Genomic DNA, 14,119 nt, shown 5'->3' on the forward strand with positions numbered 1-14,119 from the left:
TGAGCTTTTTGGCAAAGAGCAACGCATTAATAAGATGAGGAAGTCAAACCCTCACCCCTAAGTCTCTCTCTCTCTCTCTCTCTCTCTCTCTCTCTCTCTCTCTCTCTCTCTCTCTCTCTCTCTCTCTCTCTCTCTCATTATGTGCCACTCGTTTTCTACAAAACAACAGAGCTATCAAACTACCCTGATGTCAGCCGATAACAAGCATAAAAAAAATCAAGACACAGCGGATGTCTCACTATAACACTTTATTTTACACTGCATATTTACAACTCAATTCAATAATTCTTCACCGAATGATGCGTAGAAGGCGACGTGCTTACATTTGCAGGTCTGATATTTGAATTATCATTGTTGTAATGGACAGTATTTTGCGTTGTTTTGCAAATATCTCCATTACAACAATGAAACCATAATCAATTGGCTAATAAGGCGTGTTAAAAAGAACACGTCGGTAAAAGGTTATTTAATTTGAACACAGTAGATGACTCTCCACAATATATCAACATCTATGATGCTCCGAATCTACCATTTACTTCTTTGTTCCAGTACTTGTGCATTTAGACGCATTGCACACCACGTGAAGAAAATCTGAAAATGAAAAAGAAAAATTGATAAATCATTAGACAGGCGTTTGAATTGTGAAGTTAAGATAAGAAATATTCAAATTGGAAGAATGTTCACAATACATTTCTCAAAAACGGCAAGTAAAAACAAAAAGAACAAGTTTTAAGCCAATCCTGCTCTCCCGAAGTGATAAAATTAGAAAAGAACTCTTAGAGAGTTGGAGAAAAGAATGAATATGAAACCAATGCTTTAAAATTTGCGATTTAGGCAAATGCGTACAAATTGAGGTGGCAAAATATTTTTTTTTTAATGGAAAAAGTTTGCTCCTTAACATCTGATTTTCGTCAATTCAACCAAATTCTTCATGAAAAAACAGTCCTCGCCCAAGAAACATCATAATGAAAATAATCTTCAGCAGACGAGAGTCTAGTTGGGTGTCAATGTTAACCAGATAACGGTCGTACTCTGGAAAAAATCGTATTTAAAACTTTGGCCAGAAAACTCTGGTCTTTCAAATATCGATTGTATTAAAAATGACCGTCATCTTGGCAAAAACTCTCAAATCTGGGACTTTGCTAAGTGTTGAGAGTTTTTGCCAAGATGAGGGCCATTTCTATGATCGATATTTGAAGGCAGACGAGTTTTCTGGCCAAAATTTTAAATATGTGTTTTCCCAGAGTACGGCAGTTAACTGATTAAAAGTTGTGGATGTCCAAAAATGTTTAAGTTTAAATAGTACGTAATATAATTAAATTCGCAAAGAAAAAGAAAAACGTTTTTTAAAACATAAAATACCCCCCCCCCCTTTCCAAAACAGAGGAATATGACGCATTCTACTCATGAGTACATCATAATACATCACAATACCGGTGGGCAAATAGTACAGCGACTGACCTGTAAGAATAATCCACCAAAGCTGCTACCAGCGATCACGACAATGTTGTCGCCAAACACCTCTCTGATTCCTTTCTCACAGCCACGAATGTAAATTCCAGTCTGAAAAAAAATGCGATATTAATTATGTTAACGGCCAGGTACTCATTTTATATCCTTGTACGGTGAGAGAATGTGAGTAAAGAGTCTTTTCCAAGTTTTCAATTATGCGCCAAGCGAGGCTCGAACTCAGGACCTTCCTATTCGAAAGCGAGTGTCATATGACCATATAGCCGCACATTCATATCAGACGAAATTTGATCGGGAAAAAAATATTATTATTATTATTATTATTATTATTATTATTATTATTATTATTATTATTATTATTATTATTATTATTATTATTATTATTATTATTATTATATTACTATTATCATTATTATTATTATTATTATTATTATTATTATTATTATTATTATTATTATTATTATTATTATTATTATTATTATTATATTTACTTTCTGTTACATATTTTTTAAATGTCCAAGCCACGATTCCTTTTTCCTTTTTCGGCAGTAGAGTTCGGGCTTCTAAACCTGCAAAAAGGACTCAAACTATCGGAAAGTCATTTCCGCCAAATCATCACCACCGTAAAATTTATACAAAATCATTAAGCATTGAGCATTGATTAGGCATAATATCCAATACCGACGGAAACCGCACTTGTTAGGGTTGTTAATGATCTCCTCTCTGTTATAGACAATGCTTCGTGTTCTTTGCTGAATTTGCTTGACCTATCGTCTGCTTTTGATACTATTGATCACAATCTTCTCAAACGTCTTGAAATTACTTATGGCGTGTCTGGTGCAGCGCTTGTTTGGTTTAGGTCATATTTGTTTAATCGTAAACAGATTATTACGGTGGATGAATATAGATCTGAGGAAATCTTTCTTGATTGTGGGGTTCCCCAGGGTTCAGTACTTGGACCCGTTCTTTTTGTTTTGTACGTTGGCCCTCTGTCTAAAATCATCAGAAGTTTCGGTCTGTCTTACCATCAATACGCTGATGATACGCAATTGTACTGCGTTTCCAATACGAGAAATTTACAGGAAGTATCAGCCTATAGTAAAAATTGTATCCAAAGTGTTAAGAAATGGATGAATGAGAACAGACTGAAACTGAATGATGATAAGACGGAGGTTCTGTATGTGGGGAACAGGAAGTGGAAAAGTGAAACAGATTTGAAGTTGGGGGATGCCTCCATTCAAATTGTTGACAAAGTGAAAAACCTTGGCACATTCTTAGACTCTGGACTGTCGATGGAGCATCAGGTTAATAATTTGGTTAGATCTCTCTTTTTCCAACTAAAAAAGATTGCTTCCATTAGACGGTTCATATCTGAGGATGTGACCAAGCACCTGGTTGTGTCCCTCGTACTATCGAAATTGGATTATTGTAATGCTCTGTTGTTTGGCGTTTCGCAATACAATCTGAAACGTCTTCAGATTGTCCAAAACAGCGCTGCCAGACTAGTATTCATGAAGCGTAGGTGCGACTCTGCCGGACCTCTACTTCATGACCTGCATTGGCTGCCTGTTGAGAAAATGATTAAATTCAAAGCTTGTGTTTTAGTGTATCGTCTTGAAGGTACTGCCCCTTCCTACCTTTCAGAACTAATTGAAAGATATTCAAAACCCCGTCCCTTACGTTTGGCCAGTGATTCCACAAAACTAGTTGTCCCTCGAATTCGGAAAAATGCTGGAATGAGATCCTTTTCTCATTTCGGACCTTCTATTTGGAACGCCTTACCGCAGAGCATTCGTGAAAAAGAATCTTTGTCTATTTTTAAACGTTCGCTTAAAACATGTTTGTTTCGATTTTAGTAGATGGTATGAGAAGCAAGATAGGTTTGGTTTGTGTTGTGTGTTGTTTTGTGTGTGTGTATGTGTGTGTGTGTGCTTGTGTGTGTAAATGAGTATGTTTCAGCCAAAGTAATTTGTAATTTAAGCGCTTAGAGTCTGGTGTCTCGGAGTTATAGCGCTATATAAGTTTTCAGCATTATTATTATTATTATTATTATTAATAACGTGCTCAGAGAGCTTTACAAGGAACACATTACAAGACAGGACGTCTGTAAAGTGATATCATCATTATTTCGACAGATGTTGGATTTGCATTTTTGGCTCCCATCGTATGGAATTCTTTCCCACCTAAAACCCGAGAATGTGAAAGTCTACCGTCTTCAAACGGCATTTAAAACAAATCTTTATCATTCTGCTTATCGCGATTCTATGTGAACTTCGAACAAGATATGTGTGTGTGTGTGTGTGTGTGTGTGTGTGTGTGTGTGTGACTGTTGTAGTGATTTTGTAGTAGAATGAATGAACATGTGGGATACAAAAAAAACAACAAAAAAACTATTAATTGTAAAGCACCTCTGAGCACTATTTGTGGATACTGGCGCTATAAGATCAAATAATAATTATAATAATTATAATAATAACGACCAGATAACTCACTTATTCTAGATTATGTTGAGAGAATGGGAGTAAAGAATCTTTTTGAACGAAGAATCAACTTTGCGCCGCTCAGAGCAAGACCCGTCTTCATCATCATCATCATCATCATCATCATCATCATCATCATCATCATCATCATTATCATCATCATCATCATCATCATCGCCATCATCTTCATATTCATCATCACTCGTGTTCTACTCTCCACCAAACCGACTGAGGTATGATTATTTAATCTTATGTTGCTAATGTCCTCCCATTTTAGTTCTGTTGGCACTCACCAAGTCAGTGTTTGATGGATCCAGTTTATTAATACCACAATCAAATGTCGTTGTATCGGCCTGAGGACAGCATGGATTTATACCAATTAAATATGTAATGATATTGTGTTCATTTTGCTGTAGTCTGATGAAAGAAAAGGACTGAAGACTGTAGTGACGGTGATGATGATGATTATGATGATGGTGATGATTATGTTGATGATGAAAAATTAAAAAAATAGCATTTCTACAGAGTATATCCATGAAGATGTTATGCTCCATTCGCTTTACATAAAATCATACATTTGTAACAATAATCTAACAGCACACATACTGTCAATTGACATATATAAATAATACCAAGCAGTACAGCACAATAAAAGTCTATATGCAAGATATTTCTCATGAAATAAATGATGTTTCAATCTAGATTTTAAATTAGTGATGTTTGGTCCATCTCTTACATTTTTGGGATGAGAATTCCAAGCTTTCGGGCCTGAATTACAAAATGATGTCTCTCCATACGTTTTCAATTTGGTATATTAAAACGGAATTTAGTGATATCCATTTGTGAATGTAGTGACTTGGACTGTTTGTAGGTATTTAATCGATTTCTGAGAGAACATGGGGCTTCCTGGGATATACATTTAAAACAGATCAAGGCAAGTTTATATTTAAAACGTTCTTCAACTGGGAGTCATTGAAGTTCGTACAGTAAAGGAAGAGAGTGTGCAAGTCTTTTTGTTACTAATCTTGCAGCACTGTTTTGATATTTTATCACAGGTTATGCCAACAAGTAGAGAATTGCAATAATCTAGTCGAAAAAGAATCAGTTGTTACAAGTGTTTTAGTTGAATCAAGAGTGAGGTAATTAAGTATAGAGGAAAATCTTTTAAGCGGAGAGTTTAAAGATTTACAAAGATTAGAAAGCTGGTTGGACATAGACAGATCACTCTCGAAATGTACTCCTAAATTTGATGATGGTGATGATGATGATGATGATGATGATGATGATGATGATGATGATGATGATGATGATGATGAACTAAACGAATGTCCAATTATGGTGACAATAATAGAGCTACGGCAAAAGAAATTTGAGTGTAGCGTTAGAATACCTAGCGTTGCTCACCTTGCAGCAAGAAATGGGCACAGAACAGGCTGTGGGTCCTGTATTATTACAGCCATAGTAGGGATTCTTTAACCAATCTAAGTATCCGTCGTCATCGTTACTGGAGCCACAACAGCTAAACTGTTACAAACAAATTTTAACATGTATATGTTCATACAAAACTCAAAATAGATTCATAACTGTTTAATTCATTCACTCATAACAATATGATAATAATGATGATGATGATGAAATACTACTACTACTACTACTACTACTACTACTACTACTACTACTACTAATAATAATAATAATAATAATAATAATAATAATAATAATAATAATAATAATAATAATAATAATAATAATAATTAAAATGATAATATAATAATAATAATAATGATGATGATGATGATGATGATGATGATGATGATGATGATGATGATGATGATGATGATGATGATGATGATGATGATGATGATGATGATGATAATAATACTTAAAGCGATGATTTTGTCTACAGGGTCAATTAATATTTGAATTTGCTTTTAAAAAAGTAAGATGCATTTTTGAAGGATGAATTGCTGTCAAGATGGATCGATGACTCAAGAGATGTTGACGGAGAGTCAGACAGGTGGATATATAATCACAGCACATCATTGCTTATTTATATAAGGCACTTTATACTCAACTTAATTGTGAATGTGTGTCTGATCTAGCCTTATACAATGAGGGCTATTGAAAATGTGCTAATGGATGACTTGAACGATATGAAATGGATAATTGGTTCCACGTGGCTCATTGTGAAAACGTAAAACGCGTTGTGGCTGGTGAAACCTGAAAATGCTTTATAAAATAATCATATTTATTTAAAATGATCAGCCTAGATAGTGTGTTACTAAAGTGGTGTTGCCACTAACTTATACCCAAATATTATTAACCCTCTCCTTACCACCCATAGGAAAATCGTCACATTTGTTACGATGCAGCCAATATTTTTTTTAATTCTAATATCTTTTGTACATCTTAATATTTGAACAAAATGTTTGCAATACTTAAATCATATTAAATGTGTTGAAGAGCTTCTTTAGCAAAAAGAATATATAGCAAGAACTAACAGATTTTATGTTTGAGTGAAATAAATATATTTTTGTATAGATTGGGTGTGAAGTTTTGGGGAAAATCCGGAAAATGGCCGTGGTTGCATCTGATTTTTTTTAAAATCTGTCTCAAAGTTCACACTTTGCTTATCAATTGGAAATCAATAAGAGACCAATATCTAGTGCGGGGCGGTCCTTGGCAAGCTTAAGGACCACGGTCCTACGGTCCTTGGGAAATGAAGACCGCAAGGACCGGTCTCTAGACCGGTCCGTTCATTCTTGAACCGTTAAAGACCGCTACACGATGAAAACCGTGGCCTACAGGAGTAAAACACACGGAGTAGTCACACTCATTTCAAATTGTAACCTAATTAGAGAAGAGGGGTGATGCCTTCTTTATTTGCTCACCGTACTTCATTGTTACTTCGATAATTTATAAAATTTGAAATTTATCCCCATTAACGGAGATAATGGCATCGCCCAAGGCGTTGATCGAGTTGTTCGTGGCGTTGATACACACACGCAACTCCTACCCCCCCCCCCCCCCCACACACACACACACACATTAGAGGGCAGCGAGCATTGAAGAGTAAGAGAGAGAGACGTGAAGTTATAATAAGAGGGGTGGATGAGGTGATAAGAGGGGTCGATGGTGACTTTTCGCCAGATCTAACAAACTCAGCTACCCATTCATTGCTGAGTAGACAGGGATTCAGAAAAAAATCGACTGCACCCGGGATCGATCTCTGGCCCTTTGCGTATAAAGAGAGTGCTCTATCAACTGAGCTATCGGGGTCCCCAAATATTCTATTGGACCTCATAAAAATACAGACGTTATAACTGGTTTTTTTGGACGGAAGAAACTAATGAAACTCATATTACTTGATTAGTTAAAACACCAAACGAAATTTTAATATTATTGTATTATTTTAAATGACAACAATGCGATAGAAAGGAGTGGCGACAAGAGATGGACAAAAGAAAACAAAAAATCAGACTTGCAACTTGCTAGGTTCGACACACACACACACACACACACACACACACACACACACACACATCTTTAGTAGTCACATACATTTCAAACAATAACCCATTAGAGAAGAGGGGTCATGCCTTCATCATAGATCATTGTCATTGCGATCATTATGGTGTAGTAAATTTTGAAATTTACCCCGTATAATGGAATCGTCCAAGGCGTGCGCCTCCTGTTCCCCCCATCTCACACACGAAAGGGCGGTTTGCGGAGTGGAGGGAGGTGGTCGTCTGCCTCTATGGTCGTCTGTGTCGTTTAGTGTATGGCAAAGGGGGGTGGGTGCGATTAATTAAGTGGGATGGGTGGTGATTGGTGGAAGATAGGCAAAGGACCGAGGCAACGAATCGCTGGGGAAGTAGTATGGCGCGAGACCGTTGAAAGGTGATAAGAAGTGAGGACCGCCGGCGGTCTTCCTCTTTGGGACTGGACCACGGTTCACAGCTAAAAGACCGTGGGACCGGTCCTCGGTCCGGTCCTCAGCGCGGCACTACCAATATCTGTCCTGCCCGTACCAAAATCAAATAATGTGTGGATTACGACTATTTCAATAAGTCAAATACCTATAATGTTTGTGTCGATAATTTGCGATGAGTGAAATATTGGAGAACAGGCAAAATAAAGAATGATACAAAATGCGCAAAGAAAATTTTAAGAGCTAAAGTTGAAAACTGCTTTAATGGTATGACGAATTTACGGGCTTCGAAGAATCGTAATTATCTTATTATTATGATCATCATCGATCCTCATTTTGCCTTTTTCGGCGCAACAGACAGACAACTGACTTTTATGCTGAAGACTTGTAGCCATTGCTCATCGACAGGATTTCATTATTTTCTGTTGGCCTTTATTATCAAACAAAAGATCTATAAAAAGAAGCAGTTGTTAAAGTCCAGTTAAAGCTACAAGAGCCGGGATGAACTCTGCTTCCGTAGAGCTTTTTGCTACCCCGAATGACTAAATTTATTTTTTAGTTATTAATCTATTCTGAAGTGACATTTACTTTATCTTGGATAAAATCAACATAGTCGTCTCCATCTCTGCCACATCCATCCTCTTCGTGCACCCTGCTCCCATACTTGAGTATCGCTTCGTCCAGAAAGTCTTCAGGATACACTCCAATGTTGGCTAAGGCATCAGGTTCCAGAGTGAACACCAGGAAACAGGTGATGAGTACTATTTCTAGTAGTGTAAGGATGATTACGATGACAAAATACTGTTAAAGAGAGAGAGAGGAAATACATTAAACGAATTACATTGTACTAAAGTTTAATATATTACGAGAGTGAAGCAAACATTTTTAGTTATTATCGCTTTTAAAACAAACACTTTTAATGAATAGCTTGTTTATCAAGATCAGGTACCAGAGTAAACTCCAGAAAAAAGGATATGACTACTATTTCTAGTAGTATAAGAATGATTGGGTTGACAAAAACTTTCGGAGGGAAAGGAAACATGTTAAACGAATTAAATTTTGCTATAATATTATGATGAGTAGGCCGCTAGAAGCTGTGGACTTTTTGGATTTTAAGTGATGTATTAATGTTTTGACTTTCTGGATTTTAAGTGATGTATTAATGTTTTACTTGTTTTTGTTACTGGCTTAATATAGGTTTTGAGCCCGAAACGTTCCCTGTTTTGGTATTTTGTTCTTTTTCAAAGCTGTTATATTAATTTTTGTTCAACATATTATGAGAGAGAAACAAAAATTCTCATACGCCGTCACTCTTAAAACACATGCTTATTTTCAAACCTTACGCTATAGTGCAAGCTTACGTGCACATATCAACAGCTCTGATAACCGAACACTTTATGGGCTTGATTTAACATGGTTGTAATAAACAATATTTTGCGTTGGTTTGAGAGCATTTTCATTACAGCAATGAGACCATAACAATTTTAGTTACCAGACCTGCAATGAGGACACGTCGCTTCAAGCTAATTAATTCAAATTCAGATTTTTATAAGTAAATGTGACCAGTCGGCTCAAAACAGTATAATGCCGGGGAGAACGTGATGCTTAAAATTCTATTTTAGACTTCAGAGATATAAAATGTGTGTGACAATAAATGTCTTCACTAACTCACCCCGATACAATAATATTTCGAGATCGTGGGTCTATTCTGTCGTATTCTCAAAGAGCACGATTTGAAAAGAAAATCTTGGCCAGATAACACATCCTTTGACTAACGATCGATAATTTCAATCAATCGATATTTATATGGCGAGTTTTCTGGCCAAAAATTTAAAAAATGTGCTTACTTATTTATTTATTTTTTCAGACCACAGAGAGGTCGTTTGGAAACATGCCAGATTGTGACGGGCACAAACTGGACAGCCAGCCCCCTTGTAAACAGATGGACTTGAAAACGGCGGTGTCGCCATTCAAATAACCATTAGTGAGATATAAACGATCATTAAACAAAAACTGTTTAAAATCCATACCGATTTGATAACACATGTGTTTTCACGTAAAGCTCCGTAACATCCCAAGAAAGCTGGAATTACGACGATACCTCCAAGAGTACACAGGAGACACGCAGGACTAAAGATGTAATCCATGAAGCAGCCAATATTGTTCTCTTCTTCATCAGAGTCAACCAATACGTAGATACTTAAAGATGTAATCGCTGCTCCTGCCACCTAGTAGGGAAAAAAGAACAAGATATGACTTTGACACTCTCATAGAGAAGAAGAAGAAGAAGAAGAAGAAGAAGAAGAAGAAGAAGAAGAAGAAGAAGAAGAAGAAGGAGGAGGAGGAGGAGGAGGAGGAGGAGGAGGAGGAGACAACATATCACAGGTTTGCAGACAGACAAACAGACACATTCACACACAGACGCATACACACACACACACACACACACACACACACAGACACACATATCATTGCATGTTATCTGAAAGAGAAATGGGTTTCGAAATGCGATGTCTGTACATACCTTGTCAATCAATATGATAATTAGATTTTCAATTGCAAAATACTGTTGAAGGGATTTCTAGGAGATTGCACACATTTATATCAATTTCAATACCCGTATTATGCTGCACATGCATAGCTTACCCATGCTATCGACTTCGGGTGATCAAAACCTATTTAGAATTATAGATTTCCGGAGGATATTGATACATCTGACACTGGCAATCAAAGGCATTTGAAAATCTAAAGATCTGAAATAGTGTGTTTGAATCAGTGCCAGACAAAGTAAGAAAGAAAAATACAAGAGAAAAATCATCTAAAAAAAAAAAAAGAAATCAGCCTGCCTCGACAGGTCTGAGGTTCGATCCCCAATCGAGGCAGACTGATTTTTGAGTATGTTTTTTTTCTTCTTGTATTTTCCTTTCTTGCTTTGTTTGGCACTGATTTACACAGACTTTTTCAGATTTTATCTTCCACCAGTGCCTGCTCCATTACTTGTCATTTTGAAAATTTCAAAATCTTTTTCCCATTATAATTCCTCGTGACATTAATTAATATTTTATTATAATGCAAGTTTTCATTGGAGTTACTTTAATTGTACAGGAATGCTCATCATTAGTGCGGGGCGGTCCTTGGCAAGCTTAAGGACCACGGTCCTACGGTCCTTGGGAAATGAAGACCGCAAGGACCGGTCTCTAGACCGGTCCGTTCATTCTTGAACCGTTAAAGACCGCTACACGATGAAAACCGTGGCCTACAGGAGTAAAACACACGGAGTAGTCACACTCATTTCAAATTGTAACCTAATTAGAGAAGAGGGGTGATGCCTTCTTTATTTGCTCACCGTACTTCATTGTTACTTCGATAATTTATAAAATTTGAAATTTATCCCCATTAACGGAGATAATGGCATCGCCCAAGGCGTTGATCGAGTTGTTCGTGGCGTTGATACACACACGCAACTCCTACCCCCCCCCCCCCCCCCACACACACACACACATTAGAGGGCAGCGAGCATTGAAGAGTAAGAGAGAGAGACGTGAAGTTATAATAAGAGGGGGTGGATGAGGTGATAAGAGGGGTCGATGGTGACTTTTCGCCAGATCTAACAAACTCAGCTACCCATTCATTGCTGAGTAGACAGGGATTCAGAAAAAAATCGACTGCACCCGGGATCGATCTCTGGCCCTTTGCGTATAAAGAGAGTGCTCTATCAACTGAGCTATCGGGGTCCCCAAATATTCTATTGGACCTTATAAAAATACAGACGTTATAACTGGTTTTTTTGGACGGAAGAAACTAATGAAACTCATATTACTTGATTAGTTAAAACATCAAACGAAATTTTAATATTATTGTATTATTTTAAATGACAACAATGCGATAGAAAGGAGTGGCGACAAGAGATGGACAAAAGAAAACAAAAAATCAGACTTGCAACTTGCTAGGTTCGACACACACACACACACACACACACACACACACACACACACACATCTTTAGTAGTCACATACATTTCAAACAATAACCCATTAGAGAAGAGGGGTCATGCCTTCATCATAGATCATTGTCATTGCGATCATTATGGTGTAGTAAATTTTGAAATTTACCCCGTATAATGGAATCGTCCAAGGCGTGCGCCTCCTGTTCCCCCCATCTCACACACGAAAGGGCGGTTTGCGGAGTGGAGGGAGGTGGTCGTCTGCCTCTATGGTCGTCTGTGTCGTTTAGTGTATGGCAAAGGGGGGTGGGTGCGATTAATTAAGTGGGATGGGTGGTGATTGGTGGAAGATAGGCAAAGGACCGAGGCAACGAATCGCTGGGGAAGTAGTATGGCGCGAGACCGTTGAAAGGTGATAAGAAGTGAGGACCGCCGGCGGTCTTCCTCTTTGGGACTGGACCACGGTTCACAGCTAAAAGACCGTGGGACCGGTCCTCGGTCCGGTCCTCAGCGCGGCACTACTCATCATGCTTAACATTACTGCTTTCATTAAGCCCTTTGAGATTTTGAAACTGCGCGGTATCAAAATACGCTTTAAATATGTAAATAACAATAGTCAAAGGGAATGGAGAAGTCCATTTAATTAACGAAGACTGATAATGTGGACGTTTCGGGTTTTCCTTTGTCAACAAAACACAATTAATGAAAAACTAAAGACGAATGAGAGATGAGAGAATGGCGTTGTTACTTTAGAATAATTAGGATAGTAAGGTGCATAATACATTTGTAACAAGTTGAAATTCATTAGGAATTACATTCAAAAACAAACAAAGAAGCGGATGAGAAATAAAATTAATAGAAATGAGATGATGTTGAGGAAGACGAGGAGGAGAAGATAAAGAAAATGAAGAAAATGTTGTGTAATAATGTATGATAATAGACCATTGTATCATAAATTAACAAACTCACAAAAAATAAAACATTAACAGAGAATAAGAAATGTTTGACAAGAGGATTGACAGCACTGCGGTCCTTCCTCGCTCTCGTTTTCTTCACATCCTTCAGTTTAAAATTCCTCCATTCCTCAGGGTATCTGTGCTGGTAGAGTGTGTCGTTTGGTGTGTTATACATGGAGGATGAAGACAATAAATCACTAGAATTATAACGCTTTCCATTAGAATTCCAGTCGTTGTGACCTTTGTAATGCGATTGACGCCACTGCTCCATTCTGTGGTAATTGTTTGGTTTATTCCATTAACATTCCGAAACACAACACTCAAAATTACATAACAGACGTCCTGTCAATACCCGGCTTCCTTTTATGACTATAGTCAGAACCTTTACAAATGCTTTACATGCACGTTTACACAAATTATATATAGCTACTCTCGGCACAATTCTTGGTAGTATAGCCTTTACATACAAGTACATACCAGGATGTGATAACTTTAGCCACTTGCCAGTACATGATCATCTAACCTGATCCACAAACCACCTACCCGATTGCTCCTTCTTCAATAAACGGAAGGTGTGATTAAGAAAAACCTTCGGAATTTCCCAAATAAAACGAACTGACCGCGGGTCAGAGTTTTATAATGTTGGAAACATTAACAATTTAAAAATCCAATTTATAATAAGTTCATTGATGTATCTCAATTTATTTTTCAAAACCTATAAAATATTATTGTGTTAAATTGAACTAAAATACAATAATTAATTGTTAATAGATTTTCCTTCATAAAGGCACATAATGCTCAATAATGGCCACACGCGGTGTATTCTTATTTGCCAAAGCAAAAAATTCAAAATTTATATTATTGTGTGATATGTTAAATATCTTGAAAAATACATGGGTTTTTTTTTTTTTTTTTGTTGGATATCATTACTGGTTTTAAAAAATTATTTTATTATTTTGTTTTTTTTTAATTTAGTCCTCTGAAATTCATCTTTTCTAATAGAACTGGCTTACTCAGGCCAATAATCGAGTATATGGGTGACATTAAACTTTTAAGAATAAGAACCCACTGACAATTATATTTTAATCATTTATACATGTATCCTGCAGATCAATTTTTATTAAATATGGTCAGTGTATGTATGTAATATTTTTCATCAGTGTAGGTCTGATACATGCGCCTTTTGTTGTAAAGCTGCTCAATAAGAGAAATGAATATTGCACATGGAATCCCTTGTATAATTGCGATATTTATTTTTATCATAAAAATGTATTCATTTTAAAATCATTCTCTTAAACGTCCGCTTTTCCGAGTTCCCAGTTACAAGGTTCAAGAGACC

The 14,119-nt window shown here is 36.7% G+C and overlaps 1 protein-coding gene across 1 annotated transcript; it reads right to left on the reverse strand.

The window, feature by feature from the left end:
- Positions 1–229: 229 nt before the first annotated feature.
- LOC144964568 (tetraspanin-5-like) lies at positions 230–14,119 on the reverse strand. Its single transcript, XM_078898997.1, has 7 exons — positions 12,794–14,119; positions 9,912–10,109; positions 8,470–8,682; positions 5,355–5,474; positions 4,244–4,303; positions 1,462–1,563; positions 230–591 (listed from the first exon to the last, which is right to left on the reverse strand). Exons 1-7 carry the CDS (start codon positions 13,049–13,051, stop codon positions 526–528), a joined length of 1,017 nt encoding a protein of 338 aa, XP_078755123.1. The 5' UTR covers positions 13,052–14,119; the 3' UTR covers positions 230–525.

The sequence above is a fragment of the Berghia stephanieae genome, chromosome 2 (assembly GCF_034508935.2).
Source record: "Berghia stephanieae isolate SIO BIC M18660-M18661 chromosome 2, UCSD_Bste_1.3, whole genome shotgun sequence".
Taxonomy (NCBI): Eukaryota; Metazoa; Mollusca; class Gastropoda; order Nudibranchia; family Aeolidiidae; genus Berghia; species Berghia stephanieae.

Coding starts and splice junctions, on each gene's coding strand:
- LOC144964568 (XM_078898997.1), bottom strand. CDS start 13,051: ATGGAGCAGTGGCGTCAATCGCATTACAAAGGTCACAACGACTGGAAT. Junction 8,683..9,911: donor ACACATGTGTTATCAAATCG/GTATGGATTTTA, acceptor TCTCTTTAACAG/TATTTTGTCATCGTAATCAT. Junction 1,564..4,243: donor ATCCATCAAACACTGACTTG/GTGAGTGCCAAC, acceptor ATTTTTTTTCAG/ACTGGAATTTACATTCGTGG.